The following is a 16,885-nucleotide window of genomic DNA, read 5'->3' on the forward strand; positions in this document are numbered from 1 at the left end:
CAATCCCTCTCCCACCAACTCTCAGCAGCAATGTGTACCATTTGCAAGATGCACTGCAACATTCACCAAGAGTGCTTGGGCAATACCTTCCAGACCCATGACCACTCTATCTCGAAGGACAAGGGCGGTATATCCATGGAAACACCACCAGCACATTCCCCTCGAAGCCACTCATTATCCTGATTTGGAAATATCGCCTTTCCTTCATTAACACTGGGTTAACAACCTAGAAATCCCTCCCTGACAGCAGATGTGTCTCTGCTCCAAAGGAGTAGTTCAACAAGGCTGTTCACCACCACCAAGGGTAACTCGGGATGAGAAATGAATGTTGATCCAGCCAGCAATGCCCAGATTAAAATGAAAACAAAATGCAGCAAAGGTCTCAACTTTTAGAGAGACAAAGTATCAGTGTTTGAGAGTGATTGATGCAAAAATATTTGAGTGTTTGAAGTCCTGGATGACATTAGACCTTGGTTAATCCAATGGGTTTTTGTTGGAATGATGTCGAGATTAATTCTGATGTCTTTCAGTGAATGCACAAACGAGAAGGATTTTGACTCGGTAGCGAAATTGTTTTCCCGGAGTGGTTTGGCCTGACTAGATTCGAGAGTGTGTTGCTGGAAAATCACAGCAGGACAGGCAGCATCCGAGGAGCAGGAGAATCAACGTTTCAGGCAAAAGCCCTTCATCAGGCCAGGGTCTCATTCCTGATGGAGTTTTGCCCGAAACGTCGATTCTCCTGCTTCTCGGATGCTGCCTGTCCTGCTGTGCTTTTCCAGCACCACACTCTCTACTCTGATCTCTAGCATCTGCAGTCCTCACTTCCTCCTGGCCTGACTACATATCTGAGTCTGAGATTTTTTTTCTCTAGGTTTGTTCATTAATTTCCGACATCTCTACAAACAAAGTAACAAGCGTCTCCACCCAAAGAAAAGAAAGCTACGCTAGAAAGGATACATATGTATTTCTGAGCTGGAGCATCACCTCGAATATTTTAATTAAATGTAAACTTGCTGCCTTTATACACACTGTACTTTACTGGAGGTGAAAAAAGCCATGGAGAAATGTCAATAAACCTTCAGTAATCTACCGCCCCCTCATACCAGATGCAACCTTTGCGATCACCATTTGCACCTGATCATTTCCGATCTATTGCCAGTGTGCAAAACATTTTGCAATAACCAAACACATTCCTTGATGCTAAGGGCAATTTTCACTTTGTCTATTTATTTCTCTCCTTTATAAATGTAGGTTCAAAGAAGTGCATTCTCTGTGGAGGAAACATTGGTTTGTAACAAGTTATATTGCATCCTTGGTAAAAGTATATTTTTTCCAATTGCAGCAGAGTAATTTTATAAATTAAAATTGGTTTTGTATTGTGATGCAATTTTGATTAGTCTAAGATGACTGTGCAAAGAATGAGGTCTTACCCATTACTGGGCATTATTAGATTGATGACATTGCTGTGTCTCAATCTTTATGAATTAGGAAAGTTAATTTTAAATTAGCTGATTTAATCTCCATTCTTGCCACCACTCCCTATGGTGTATTATTCAGCATGACAGTAGGGGACATGTTTCACAGCCATGTTGTTTCCTTATAATAAGACCAAGGTGGTTCAGGGACGATTCTGTTCCATTATGAAATTGCAATACAGACGCAGATGATTTCCATGGTACAGTTACTCTGCTACTGAACTATTTGTAGTTATGCTCATGAATATTAACTTTGCAAAGACCATTTCATGCAGGGTTCATTTCATGCTACTAAAAAAAATGAGGATTGGTGAATTAATATTAGTTAGGAGGCTTAAATTAGTGGGCGGGACAGATAACCATTTAAAAACTGCAAGAGAAAAGCTGGGTTGGGTCGAGTCAGTTAGTTGAAAGATTGGATCTTTGCTTGTCATTCACACTGCCACCACTTAAATCATCAGCTTTTTTTTTTCTTCCTTGTTATTTTGTTTGTTAATCTAGACAATTGCAATGCATTTGGATCCATAATCAAAAAGTTTAGATCAGAATGTAGCATTTTGTGAAAAGTTTGAAAGCATATCGGCATGCATAGGTTTTACTGGGGAATGGTTAGAGATGAAGAACTGCTGTTATCATTAGAAAGGACTTACTGCAATTTGAATAAATTGTGAACATTGATTAAAACTAGCGATCAAAGTTTTATCTAATGAGGTTTCATGCACAGAGATCCAGCTGCAACATCTTTTGTCTGTCTAGGTGTTGCCTCTTAGCAAGTTATAGTTCCACTTTTATAAATTGTAAATCTTGCACCACTGAAGGTGAAAACTTTTAGTTCCTTGGTTGAGGTGACTTCTTGGTTTATAGATTATGTTGGCAATAATATTGTAATGACCAGACAACTTCAACAGGTTCTGATGTCAAACATGATCTGTAGCTTGTAATGAATGAATAGGCCAAACTGTGAAAATCATGTGAAGTTTAAGAGTTTTAGCCAAAGTGTCAAGGATCACAACCTCTAATTTCACCCATTTCTCAAAGATCTTGGAAAATCAGTAGCCTTGTTCGTCAGTTAAAGTTTTGTCATATGATCAAGTTTTCTGTCTTCACACTAGAATTAGTTAAACATGAAAAAGGAAATGGTGGAGGAATTGAACAAGAACTCTGCATCAGTGTTCATAGTGGAAGACATGAGTAACATCCCAGAAATTCAAGAGTCTGGGATCAGCTGAGTGTGGTGGCTAACGTCAAAGAGAAGATGCTAGAAAAACTGAAAATGAATAAATCACCTGGACCAGATGATTTGCATCCCACAGTTTTGCAGGTGATAGCTGAAGACATAGTTGAGGTATTAGTGGTGATCTTCCAGGAATCACTAGAGTCAGGGAGGGTGCCGGAGGACTGGAAAATCACTAGTGTAACACCCCTCTTTAAAAAGGGAGTAAGGGAAATAACAGGTCGATTGGCCTGACCTCAATCATTGGTAAGGTTTAGGAGTCCATTGTGAAGGATGAATTTCTGAATATTTGGAAGTGTACAGTAAAATAAGACAAAGTCAGCATGATTTCATCAAGGGGTGGTTGTGCCTGACAAATCTGTTTGAATTCTTTGAGGAGGTAATGTGCAGGTTTGACCATAGAAAATCAATTGATGTTATCTACCTAGACTTCAAGAAGGCCTTTGACAAGGTGCCACATAGGAAGCTGCTGAGTAAGATAACAACCCATGGTGTTAGAGACAAGGTCCTAGCATGGATACAGAATTGGCTGTCTGCCAGAAACCAGAGAGTGGGGATAAAAGGGTCCTTCTCAAGAAGGCAGCTGGTTCATAAGATAGTAGAATTAGACATTTGGCCGATGGTTTGTTTCACCATTCGATCATGGTTAATATGCTCCTCAGCCCCATTTTCCTGCCATTTCTCCATATCCCTTCAACCCATTACCCAATTAAAAATCTATGTAAATCCTCCTTAAATTTACTCAGTCACCGCATCTAGCGCGTTTTGGGATTGCTGGTGACATTCTGCAAGGGTCAATGTTGGGACCACAACTTTTCACTTTTATGTATTACTGATCTAGATGAAGGAACTGAGGGCATTCTGGCTAAGTTTGCAGATGATAGAGATAGCTGGAGAGATGGATAGTATTGAGGAGGCAGAGAGGCTGCAGAAGGATTTAGACAGGCCAAGAGATTAGGCAAAGTGGTGGTAGATGGAGTACAACATGAGAAGGTGAAAGGTCATGCACTTTGGTAGGAAGAATAGAGGCATGGGCTACTTTCTAAATGGGGAGAAAATTCAGAAATCTGAAGTGCAAAGGGACTTGGAGTCCTAGTTCAGGATGCTCTTAACGTAAACTTGCAGGTTAAGTCAGTAATTAGGAAGGCAAATACAGTCTTGGCATTTATTTCAAGAAGACTAGAATATAAAAGCAGGGACGTACTTCTGAGGCTGTAAGGCTCTGGTCAAACCATGTTTAGAGTATTGTGTACGATATTTGCGCCCCATACCTCGAAGGATGTACTAGCCTTGGAACAGGTTCAAGAGAATGATCCCAGGAATGAAAGGTTTAACATATGAGGAATATTTGAGGTCTCTGGGTCTATACTCGATGGAGCTTAGAAGGATGAGAGGGAATCTGATGAAAACGTTCAGAATATTGACCATCCTGGACAGAGTGGAAGTTAGGAAAATGTTTCCATTGGCAGGAGAGACTAGGACCCGAGGGCACAGCCTTCGACTAAACGGAAGACCCTTTAGAACGGAGATAAGGAGAAACTTCTTCAGTCAGAGAGTGGTGAATCTATGCAATTTATTGTCACAGAAAGCTGTGGAGGCTTGGGTCATTGAGTATGTTTAAGACCGAGATAGATTCTTGATTGTCAAGGGGATCAAAAGTTACTAGGAGAATGGAGTTGAGAAATTTATCAGCCGTGTTGAATAGTGGAGCAGACTCGATGGGCCGAATGACCTAATTTCTGCACCTATGTCTTATGATATGCATTGTGGAATGTCATTACTGTGTGCTATCGGGGGGAAGCAAAACTTTCAGTTACATTGCAGTATTTCACTTCTTGGCTGCAATGAGCTAATGTGTGCTAATCCTGGACTTGCATTTGCAGTGGATTTTCAGAAATAATTCTGATCAATAAAATACACAGACAATAACAGATTACCACCGAGTTGATTTCAAAATCCTGGGTGATCGGAGGTTTCAGTAATGGTGGGTGTCAGACTCCTTATGGAAACTACACAAGGAGACCGCGTAGTCCATTCAATCTGTGCTGGCTCTCTGTCGTGCTATCTAATGTGTCTCTTTCCCTTGAGGACTAATCAGATTCCTTTTACAAGTCACTGACTGTCAACTTCCACAGTTTTCATTAGCTGCAAGTATCAGGTCATTACTGCTCACTGCAATTTAAAATAAAAATCCTGCTTCACATCCCATCTGTAAATCTTGCCAAAACTTTGCATCATAAGTAAAAGGGTATAGTTTTTTTTGGTAACTTAACTAAAGTTGTCAATCTTCCATTGATCTCCAACCGTAAGGCAACTACCTCAGTTTCTCCAAACTAACCTTTGTAATTGAATTCCTTCACTCCCAGAACGATAGGCATATTTCTACTACATTTTTTTTGACCACCACACATTGCTGAAAATTTCCTGACTAAACCCTTACACTTTACTAACCAATCTCTCAGTACATCCTGTCAACTTCAAAGATATATGCACACACTTTAGAAACTGGCCAGTAAATCAGTATTGCCTTTTTTTTAGAAAACACCGTTTATCACTACCAATTCTGTGCAAGCACATTGTGCTAGCCTACCTTTACCTAATTACATTTGATAGGTGTCAACTTCCTATTTCCAATGCCTCCAAATTTAGAACCAAAGTTTGAAATGGAATTCAGTTTTACACTCTTAAGTTATATTTAGAGAAACACCCATAACAAAAACAAACTTATCCTAGCCCTGACCTTTGGCAATACCGCTGTTTGTCATCCTCCTGTCTAAAAAGTGACCATTTACAACTTACTGTACTGTCTTTAAGACAACTTTTTATTCAAGCCAACACTGACTCTCCGATTCCATAAGCCTCAGTTTTATTAACTGGCCTTTTAATAATATTCAGTGGTGCATGATGAAACTTAAATGTGTATTTTGAATCAGTTATTGAATTACCTGAATTGAACTACTACTGTATAACATGATTTGAATTGCACTGATGAATCAGTTTTGTACATTAAAATGATAATTTCACTGAACATTAAGGAGTGCCAGAAACTGAATGAAGTATTTCTACAGTTTTCTTAAACTCGGATTGAGTAACTCCATTGAATTCCATTCAGCTAGTATTTTAAATAGATAGTATTGTGTTTTTCTTTTACTTACCATTACATAAGGAAACAATGAGTGAATTTAAGAAAAGATCAGAAGGTATTTATCATTCAAGGTTAGAATAGACTTCAAATATCACAAAGCATTTGCAACACAGAAACACCAGTTAGGTCTATACCAGTATTTGCTATAAAAATGCCTCATTCCAACCGTTGATTTTACCTGATCCACAGAGCTTTTTTTTTCATGTTTATCAAACTTCCTTTTTAAATGTATTCATGCTATTTATCTCAACTACTTTTGATGGAAAATCTGTTTCTCCTGAATTTCCTATTGGATTTATTAGTGACTACCTTACAATTATAATCCCTAGTTATGGAACATTGTCTACCTTATTTCATTATCTCATAAAGCTCTATCAGATCACCATTCATCCTTCAATTTTTGTGCAGAAAATAGCCCTTGCCTTTTTAGTCTTGGATCATTTATAACAAAATCATTTTTGCAGTTACAAAGACCACAACTAAAGCTTGGTCACTATTTTACTATTCAGTTCTTTCCCCTTGAGAAATCATAAATCCCTACAGTGTACAAAGAGACCATTCGGCCCACAGAGTCTGCTCTGATCCTCCAAAGAGGATCTCTAGTGCTGTGAGGCAGTAGTGCTAACCACTGTGCTTAGTTTCTGGTTTTGTTAACCTGTACAACCACTTTGTGATGTGGTAAAATGAACAGTAGATTTAGATCAATAACTCAAGCACCTTTTAAAGTAAGAAAATATCAGGAGCGTTATCAGACAGAAATTGATGAGGAACTGAAGGATATATTAGCATAGATGACAAAGTTTGATCATAAGGGTGTCAGATTTTAACTGTGGAGCTTTTACTGAGATCAAGTGAAATCAGTCATGATTTAGTATTTTAACCTTCAGTTCTATCTACAGAACTCCTAGGTAATGAAGTACTGATCCAAGAACATGAATTCAGATTCCACTACAACAGTAGGGAATCTGAATTTAGTTAAAATAAAACCTGGAGTAAATAGTTGCTGCTGTGACCTTGGAATACTTGATATTGTCAGAAAAACCCACCTGAACACTAGTCCTTCAGAGAAGGAAATTTACTGTCTTTAATCAATGGTTGACAATTCACTATAGTAGTTATATGGAGGAAGAAATCATAGTTACTAGGCTGTTGCCCACAAAGGAATTTAAAATTGAAAGTTTGGTTTTGCTGATGCGCAAGTTAAACGTCGAGCACTCTCTCAGATTAGGAAAGGGAAATTGGAATAATTTTCTTTTCAGCGAGCTATTGAAACATACTTTATGTTATCAGTAGCAACTGCATCATACTCATTTTAAAGGGCACTTCTAAAATGATACAGAAAAAAAGTAATTCAAGTTCACAGTTCCAGTTGAAGGACACCACAAACTTTTTGGTTTACTGCTATGACTATCCAAGTCGATGGTTTTCAGGGAGCGAGAACTTGTAAACGTTTAACTCTGCTTCAGTTTAGGAAAACAAGATATTGGTTTTGAAGCAGTGAGGTCAAATCCAACGAAGATGCAGGTGTCATCAAGCTGTCCAACAGTAGTTCATTTAAAATAATTTCAGTTACTGTAGCGCAAAAAAAAAACCAAACATCTCTGCAATACCAATGGGCTGGACTCAAACCTGCACGCTTCTGATTCACATTTATCTTTGTAGCTTAGGACATGCTGCCTACGTTAAAGACAGCCGAACTATTAAAGGATTCCACAGATTTGCATCATATACAGGGTAATCCCCATACCTACGGAATCATTTGCCTCTGTTTCGATTTACTGCATCCCAACCATATTACAGGGAAGCTTACAGAGCCAGGGAGCTGCCGGGAAGGTCAATTTCCCATTTAAATGAATGGGTTAGCACCTATCTGTGGATCCGGGCTTCTGCAGTGGGACTTCGAACGTATTCATGGTGGGTATGTGGGGACTACTGTAGTCTCTTCCACAGAAATGTTCACCGAACTAACTCAATTTCAGAATTTTAAGTATGATTAAACTGGGATGCATTATTGTAAATACTAAGACAATATGAGGCTCTCTTTTCATTCAGAAACACATTTGAAAGACCCCTACATCACTGAAAATAGTTGAATTAAATTGTGACACAGCTGTCACAAATGAGGCAGTACAACAATCAGATGATTCATGAATCATTCAGATTTGAGGCATAGCTCTTGTTTGTGACACTCTTCTATTCTAAGCCAAGAGTTATTGTACCAAATAACCAATGTGCTAAACATACAATCTCAGACACAAGACAAGTGATTTGTTTCATTCTGGTTGGTCTATACTGAAAATTTAGAAGAATTTGTTGAGAAAGTACACAAATTGTAGAGTACCACAAATTGTTTTACCTAGGTTGTGTGGTGAAAAGAAACAATTGAGATTTTCTTCTACTTTAACAATAACCCAAAAAGTCAGCTTATTAAAAAATAGATTTTGTAAAAAAGATTTTCTTTTGGCACTATATGATCCCAGGTAGGTTGTGTAGTAATTTTTTCTTTTGAAACAGCCACATGGCCCTTGCTGTATCTTTGTGCACAGCACTTCCAGCAAATCACTGCTTTTAAAAAGTAAGGTCCTCAAAAGTGAACCAAATACAGTTTCTATTCTAATCATATTCTGTCAGCACTGCTACTGGAAAAGTCTGTCTGCAGAGGGGCAATGTTGTGTTCATACGCTGCATACTCAGAGTTCCCACTGCTGGCCAACTTTAGCTGCTGAGCAGCATGGGAGAGTTGAAATGCAGCATCAGGATGGGCAGTGTCTGGGAGGAGCGTGCATTCACGATCCAACATATCAGCTACACCTTTCAGTAGGTCCAGAAATCCAAATGCGAGCGCTGCTTTTCTCAACCGATTTAGTTCCTGTAAAAGGAAATGCACAGACTGAAGGCTGTTTTGCTTTTACACTGTGAAGAGAGTGCTTATCAAGTAAAGGTCCAATGCAAGGAACAGACCGGGCCAGCAATTACCATGCAGAGGACAAGCAATGCTGCTCCTATTAACCTTAACATGACCAAAACACTTCCTGCACTAGTGAAGACAATTTCAACTTGATTTCAGTTTCACTGAAGCATATTGAGTCACCTTCAGTTGTGACTCCCATCATCTAATAGAAATTTAAATAAAATTCTCCTAATCTTATTTCATGATTTAAAGAAATGCAATTCCAATTGAGATTAGCCTGGATTCAAATCCTGATTCTAAAGATGGATTCTAAAACAGCCATTCTACCTAGGACCCTGAGAGTTTTATTTTTCTGTCATAAGCAATTTCTACCTGCGTGGGAGGTAGTAAAGGGTGGAGGTTACAAGGGGGAGATTCGCTAAGTTCACATGAGGCATGGTGTGAAGGGATCAAATCCTGAGGACAGTGACCAGCCACACACATTTGTAAGAAAGCCTGCAATCAATGCATGACAGAAGATACTAGGAGTAATTTTTGGGATCAAAATATTCTGATTTTGTACAGGAATTATTCACATTTCGAGGTGTTGCAAGAGGAGACAAAAAAAATAATTTTGTCAGTACTTGGCTAAAGTTGGGGCAGGGAAGGTCAAAGTTTAAGGTGCAAATTCTGTATGAAAAGCTGATCACCAGTTGTTCTAATAGTTTTTATAATTTGAGCTACAAATGCTTTGTATCGGAACACAAGCTGGTCAGGGAGTCAAAGGGAAATAGAGTCTGTAAACTGCTTAAAGTTCCATTTTAATCATTTCAAGGGGAGTAAAATCTGAACTTTCTTGTGTGCAATTGTTTATTCCGTTCAATAAATGTGAAACATGAAGGATGCAGGCTTCCTTCTCTCTGCTGTTTACATTGCAATAATATCATGTTTTATCAACACTACACACCAAGTGGCAAATTCCAGCAGGGAGAGAATTAACCAGCAAATCTTTCCCACCTGGTTGCAGAGATGTATAGAAATGTTACAGCGAATACAATCCCTTTAATTTTAGATTTGATTGTTTACTCTCAGCTTTAATTTAAATTCATTTGCCAACTCAAATTGACAGAGAACCAACCCCACTTACTTTCATTGATAAAGTTTACATGAGAGAAAAAAGACTACATGGCCGATCATGTCTGCACCAGCTGAAAATGAGCCAGTCTAATCCTACTACCCACTTACCTTATAAAATGTTTGTGTTTTTTCTGGAAGTTTCCGAGCATTTCTTAAGATCTTCTGAACATCAGTCTAAAGGCAAAAGAGAAAACGTTAAGAGACAAGTAAGGGATTCCTGAAAGGCTGTACTTTATTCATTCACTTAAATGAAGATATCCAAATTAAACAGCTAAATGCTGACAATTTAATGTGAATCGACATTTCGGGCATCAGCCCTTCTTCAGGAAGGGCTTATGCCCGAAATGTCGATTCTCCTGCTCCTTTGGTGCTGCCTGACCTGCTGCATTTTTCCAGCAACACATTTTTCAGCTCTGATCTCCAGCATCTGCAGTCCTCACTTTCTCCCAATTTAATGTGATTCTGGCATGTTACAAAGGACAGCCAAATTTATATACATTAGCCAAACTACAGTACAAGTTCAAGCCACAACTGAGACCAAGCTAGGAGAAGGCAACTTCAGCAATTAGTTTAGTACTTGACAAATTTGCTACATAATCAATGCACATTCCAATATATTATCAGACTCAAGATACATAAAGCAAGAACCAAAACAGACCACAAGCACAAATTATGAAATAATCCACCGTGCTAGCAAACATTAAGAACAAAGGAGAAATATTCTGGCATTGTCCATGTTGGTGACAGTTTACACCTTGAGCCTGTAAAACTGTTCAAGCTGCAAAGCGTCCAATTATCAATCAGTGCAGTGAGAGAAGTCATTCAGAGAGTCAGGATAATATGGCAATGATCCAGTACTATCCATACCTGCAGTCCACTGGGCTTAATCCAGACAGTGACATTCTGAGCATAACTGCGCTTTGTCCTAGGCTGTATGGGGAAGGGGCTTTTGCTGTCATCTTCACCATAGGGATTTTCCTCAGCATCTGAAATTAAACAAGACAGTGGTTTACCATTAGAAACACACACAGAAGATGGTTTGCAGTATGGCATGAAATGACCTAGATTCACAGAAAATCCAATTTGAAACTCACCCAAAATGGGCCCCAACTGCGACATCTTTCCAAGCCAGGGAAGAGGCTCTGGACCAGGCTCAAAAAGGGACATCATCAGATTGGACTTCTTTTTGCTATCAGCCTGAGAATACAGCATTCCATACCAGTCTGGTCTGATCAAATCAACGAAAGATCATCAAATCAGCATATTAGTGAAGCACATTTTCCAGGCTCCAACATCTGAATGTGGGAGAGAGTCCGCAGTGGAAAGCCTTCTATTTATACAGACACAATTGCTTGCTGTACTTATTGCCTAGCAATGTGAATTATTACAACAAGTGAGCTTTTTTGGGGGTCATTCTACTGATCTTTCAGCCATCATATGAATAATTATAAACCTTGAACTTGGGCACTTTGAGAAGCAATCGGTTTTGTTTGTGTTTGTGACAGAGTGGAGCTGAAGGATATTTGCCAAAGTATTCAGTCAATGTCAAGGCTTTTCCTGGACATTCAAACCCTGCAGAGTGCATGGTACCTGATCCTGAAACAATTCTCCGCTTTCTCCAGGGCTGGTGTGTCTGACTGAAAGGCTGACTGGGTGAAGAAACTGAGGAGGCCCAGCTCCCTGCTTACCGATCAACAACTGATAGGATGGTGTATGTGGGGAGGGGATGCACAGCTAAACTCTGCACTCCCCTACATCTCGCCCACCCTAGGGAAGGGGTGAAAACATCTTTGTGACATCCTTCCATAGCAGTGGGAGAGGGAAGCGCCCAATCATTAGATTTGTTCTCTGTTGAGACAATGTCTAAGGCACTGCTGAGGTCAGCAAGTCTAACACAGCCTTACTGCGTCAATAAAGCAGCTGAGTTCAAGACCGTAGACCAGAACCATAATCCTAAACAAGGCCATGGAATGTATTAAAAGTCAGGAAAATACATTATGGTTGTCAATAATAATTTGTCACTAACATCTTTCATGTTTTTGCCAGCATGGCCCTCTCAGAGTTAGTGTTGTTTTGCTAATTTCAGAGCGTGTTAGTGGACAGCTCCTCACCCAAGCAGCACTATAGCCACCATCCCTTCGACTTTGAGGCTGCCATGCAGCAAAACACAAAACGATGGCATCTTTCCAGCTATTTGAGAAGCAGAGGTTTCATCTTCAGTTTCTTCAGGTAACCCGCTCCCCAGGTCATCACCTTCTACCAAAGCAAAGGGAAACAAACACTTAGTGATGACACATTCACCCTCTGCTCTCTAACAGCACTTACAATAACACAATGTGAGTGCATCACTTTTACCCTATCACAGAGTCACCTCAATCTTGCAAGGCACCAACTTCCACACATTTGCCTGTAAAATTCCCATCTTTGCAAAACTGGTAGAAGGCAAATCCTAGGGTAAAAAAACGAGGTCTGCAGATGCTGGAGATCACAGTTGAAAATGTGTTGCTGGTTAAAGCACAGCAGGTTAGGTAGCATCCAAGGAAGAGGAAATTCGACGTTTCGGGCATAAGCCCTTCATCAGGAATGAGGAAAGAGTGTCCAGCAGGCTAAGATAAAAGGTAGGGAGGAGGGACTTGGGGGAGGGGTGATGGAGATGGGATAGGTGAAAGGAGGTCAAGGTGAGGGTGATAGGCCGGAGTGGGGTAGGGCAGAGAGGTTAGGAAGAAGATTGCAGGTTAGGAAGGCGGTGCTGAGTTGAGGGAACCGACTGAGACAAGGTGGGGGGAGGGGAAATGAGGAAACTGGAGAAATCTGAGTTCATCCCTTGTGGTTGGAGGGTTCCCAGGCGGAAGACGAGGCGCTCCTCCTCCAGCCGTCATGTTGTGTTATGTTCTGCCGGTGGAGGAGTCCAAGGACCTGCATGTCCTCGGTGGAGTGGGAGGGAGAGTTAAAGTGTTGAGCCACGGGGCGGTTGGGTTGGTTGGTCCGGGCGGCCCTGAGGTGTTCTCTGAAGCTTTCCGCAAGTAAGCGGCCCGTCTCCCCAATGTAGAGGAGGCCACATCGGGTGCAGCGGATGCAATAGATGATGTGTGTGGAGGTGCAGGTGAACTTGTGGCGGATATGGAAGGATCCCTTGGGGCCTTGGAGGGAAGTGAGGGAGGAGGTGTGGGCGCAAGTTTTACATTTCTTGCAGTTGCAGGGGAAGGTGCCGGGAGTGGTGGTTGGGTTGGTGGGGGGTGTGGACCTGACGAGGGAGTCACGAAGGGAGTGGTCTTTGCGGAACGCTGATAGGGGAGGCGAGGGAAATATATCCCTGGTGATGGGGTCCGTTAGGAGGTGGCGGAAATGGCGGCGGATGATACGTTGTATACGGAGGTTGGTGGGGTGGTAGGTGAGAACCAGTGGGGTTCTGTCTTGGTGGCGGTTGGAGGAGCAGGGCTCAAGGGCGGAGGAGCAGGAAGTGGAGGAGATGCGGTGGAGGGCATCGTTGATCACGTTTGGGGGGAATCTGCGGTCCTTGAAGAAGGAGGCCATCTGGGCTGTGCGGTGTTGGAACTGGTCCTCCTGGGAGCAGATGCGGTGGAGACGAAGGAATTGGGAATATGGGATGGAGTTTTTACAGGGGGCAGGGTGGGAGGAGGTGTGGTCCAGATAGCTGTGGGAGTCAGTTGGTTTATAGTAGATGTCTGTGTTGAGTCGGTCGCCTGAGATAGAAATGGAAAGGTCTAGGAAGGGGAGGGAGGAGTCTGAGACAGTCCAGGTGAATTTCAGGTCGGGATGGAAGGTGTTAGTAAAGTTGATGAACTGTTCAACCTCCTCGTGGGAGCACGAGGCAGCGCCGATACAGTCATCGATGTAGCGGAGGAAAAGGTGGGGGGTGGTGCCAGTGTAGTTGCGGAAGATGGACTGTTCCACATATCCTACGAAGAGACAGGCATAGCTGGGGCCCATGCGGGTGCCCATGGCAACTCCTTTAGTTTGGAGGAAGTGGGAGGATTGAAAAGAGAAGTTATTCAGGGTGAGGACCAGTTCAGTCAGTCGAAGGAGAGTGTCAGGGGAAGGGTACTGGTTGGTGCGGCGGGAAAGGAAGAAGCGGAGGGCTTTGAGTCCTTCGTGATGGGGGATGGAGGTGTACAGGGACTGGATGTCCATCATGAAAATAAGGCGTTGGGGACCGGGGAAGCGAAAATCCTGGAGGAGGTGGAGGGCGTGGGTGGTGTCCCGAACGTAGGTGGGGAGTTCTTGGACTAAAGGGGACAGAACCGTGTCGAGGTATTGGGAGATGAGTTCGGTGGGGCAGGAGCAGGCTGAGACAATGGGTCGGCCGGGGCATTCAGGTTTGTGGATTTTGGGCAGGAGGTAGAAACGGGCGGTGTGGGGTTGTGGGACTATGAGGTTGGAGGCGGTGGATGGGAGATCCCCTGAGGTGATGAGGTTATGGATGGTCTGGGAGATGATGGTTTGGTGGTGGGAGGTGGGGTCGTGGTCAAGGGGGCGATAAGAGGAGGTGTCCGCGAGCTGGCGTTTGGCCTCAGCGGTATAAAGGTCAGTGCGCCAAACTACCACCGCGCCTCCCTTGTCTGCGGGTTTGATGGTGAGGTTGGGATTGGAGCGGAGGGAGTGGAGGGCTGCACGTTCTGAGGGTGAGAGGTTGGAGTGGGTGAGAGGGGTGGACAGGTTGAGTCGGTTAATGTCGCGGCGGCAGTTGGCTATAAATAGATCGAGGGCGGGTAAGAGGCCAGCACGGGATGTCCAGGTGGATGGGGTGCGTTGGAGGCGGGAGAAGGGGTCGTCAGAGGGTGGGCGGGAGTCTTGGTTGTGAAAGTAGGCACGGAGGCGAAGGCGGCGGAAGAATTGTTCAATATCTCACCGCGTGTTGAACTCATTAATCCGAGGGCGTAGGGGGATGAAGGTGAGGCCTCTGCTGAGGACTGATCTTTCATCCTCAGAGAGGGGGAGGTCTGGAGGGATGGTGAAGAAGGTTTCAGAAGGCAAATCCTAGTTTCACATCAATGCAGTGAGATGGAGCCTGTACAACATAGTGCAGGCAAGCAACCCAGAACCATTCCAAAAAAGAGGGAGCTGGTATAACAGGGGGACAGTAACTTCTGAATAGATAGGCCACTGGGTTCCCTCCACTTTCTGGTGTGGGCAAATCTTTCACCAAGCTTCCAATCAGAATATGAGCGAGCTGCAGTTTGCCCAAAGACAGAAAGAGCTGCATCACGAAGCCGAACTGACAATTCGAATGGATTCTGTTTGGAGTAATGGAAACCGTGCTTCACAGTGACAACTCTTCCCAAAGTTCACTGACCGGTCAGGTCTGTGTAGCTAACACTTTCAAAATGCCAAGTAACAGAAGGAAAAAAGACTAAGCACCCACCTTTATTCAGGGCTATAGGTAAAACCAAATGACGAGAAAGGACGGGTGGACTGGCAATATCAGCGATTTTTATAAATCCCACTATATCCAGCTCTGAGAATGGAAAGAAACATCCAGTGAAAAATACAAACATAATCAGCTCTCCACTTCATCCTAAACCTGGAGCTTAAAGATCGCTGACTCGGAGCTCATACACATATTGTTAACGGGAGCTATTGCTGGGTTGTTCAGAAGGTACGCAGCTCTCTGTATCCAGTGGAATGTACACAGCCCCAGCAATTTCACACCGAAGCAAGACACCCTGCTTGGAGTATAGCAACCTCTTAATTACAACAGGAAGCAGATCTCAAGAATGCTCATCCACTGCGCACTTTGCTATGAGGTTCCCCAGTTTGACAACAGACATTAAGATAGTGGAGACATAGTCAGCTTACCTGTTGTGAATCTGTGATTTGGAGATGCCAGTGTTGGACTGGGGTGTACAAAGTTAAAAATCACACAACACCAGGTTATACTCTATCAGGTTTAATTGGAAGCACACTAACTTTGAGTGTTAGTGGAGGGCTCAATCCTAACATACAGAATTTATAGCAAAAATTTACAGTGTGATGTAACTAAAATTATACATTGAAAAATTGATTGTTACGTCTTTCATCTGTTTGAATACCATATAGTTTCATTTCTTTCATGTGCAAATCACAAAACCTTTTTTTAAAAAGTTGCATTCTCGGGTTAGCTGTTAACAATGGTGATAGCTAGACAATATGTTGAAGGTGTTAGCCCCTGTGTTCTCTGTCTATGCCATAATGTTTAGATTGATTCTAATCTAAAAAGTGAGTTAATGGAGTTTTACATGAATGCATGCAGTTTTTGAGCAAAGTACAATGTAACCCTGAAAGTACAAATTCATTCCACAAACTATGTGTGTGCATGTGGGTCTTTGTCTGTGTGTGTGGTCTGTCTGGGTTGGGGTTGAGAGTGTGAGAAAGTGCATGTGTGTAGTGAATGTAGAGTGTCTTAAGTCTGTGAAGGGGGGGCATGTGAGAGTGTGGGAGTGTGTGTCTGTCTGTAAGGGTGTGTGTGGGTGTCTGTGTGCGCGTCTGTCTATATGTGTATCCGGTGTGTGTATCAAAGAAGGTGTCAACTTGGATCCCGCCGGAGGGCCGCTGCTCTGGGCTTGATATGTTTCCTCAAACAGTCAGGAATGTTCCCGGTTCGACTGGTTCATGGGTGCTGAGTTTCTGTAAGAAATCTGTAGTGTCGCGACAGAAGCTGGCGATCCCCTGTACAATAGGTTTCAAGATGCCTTCCACATAGCGAGAGAGATTCTCACATAGGGTCCCATTGCCTGACACGATGGAATGTCCTGTTGTATTGGCTTTGTGTACCTTTGGAAGGCAGTAGAAGTCGCCTACACAAGGAGTACGTGGGATGAGGGCGCATGGGGAACTCTGAAGGACTGGATCCAGGGTTCTGATTAGTGCATTTAATTCACGGGTGTGTTCTTTGGTCGGATCAGCTGGTAGTTGCCTGTAGTGCTCCTGGTTGTTCAGTTGTCGGTACACTTCCTTTTAGTAATCTGTTCTATCCTGAATGACAATGGCTCCTCCTTTATCTGCTG

At 42.5% G+C, this 16,885-nt stretch overlaps 2 protein-coding genes across 3 annotated transcripts in view; one reads left to right on the forward strand and one right to left on the reverse strand.

The window, feature by feature from the left end:
- hacd3 (3-hydroxyacyl-CoA dehydratase 3) overlaps positions 1–5,705 on the forward strand; it is a 42,768-nt gene extending 37,063 nt beyond the window's left edge. For both annotated transcript variants that reach the window (XM_060853209.1, XM_060853210.1), the window contains one exon: positions 872–5,705. In XM_060853209.1, the coding sequence (XP_060709192.1) occupies positions 872–948 (77 nt within the window). In that variant the 3' untranslated portion in view covers positions 949–5,705. The remainder of the gene's footprint in view (positions 1–871) is intronic.
- A 146-nt stretch (positions 5,706–5,851) lies between these two features.
- ints14 (integrator complex subunit 14) overlaps positions 5,852–16,885 on the reverse strand; it is a 34,511-nt gene continuing 23,477 nt past the window's right edge. The window contains exons 7-12 of the mRNA XM_060853208.1: positions 15,265–15,357; positions 11,993–12,137; positions 10,976–11,109; positions 10,749–10,867; positions 9,990–10,055; positions 5,852–8,723 (exon numbers count right to left, since the gene is read on the reverse strand). Of these exons, the coding sequence (XP_060709191.1) occupies positions 8,472–8,723; positions 9,990–10,055; positions 10,749–10,867; positions 10,976–11,109; positions 11,993–12,137; positions 15,265–15,357 (809 nt within the window). The 3' untranslated portion in view covers positions 5,852–8,471. The remainder of the gene's footprint in view (positions 8,724–9,989; positions 10,056–10,748; positions 10,868–10,975; positions 11,110–11,992; positions 12,138–15,264; positions 15,358–16,885) is intronic.

The sequence above is a fragment of the Hemiscyllium ocellatum genome, chromosome 39, assembly GCF_020745735.1.
Source record: "Hemiscyllium ocellatum isolate sHemOce1 chromosome 39, sHemOce1.pat.X.cur, whole genome shotgun sequence".
NCBI classification, from domain to species: domain Eukaryota; kingdom Metazoa; phylum Chordata; class Chondrichthyes; order Orectolobiformes; family Hemiscylliidae; genus Hemiscyllium; species Hemiscyllium ocellatum.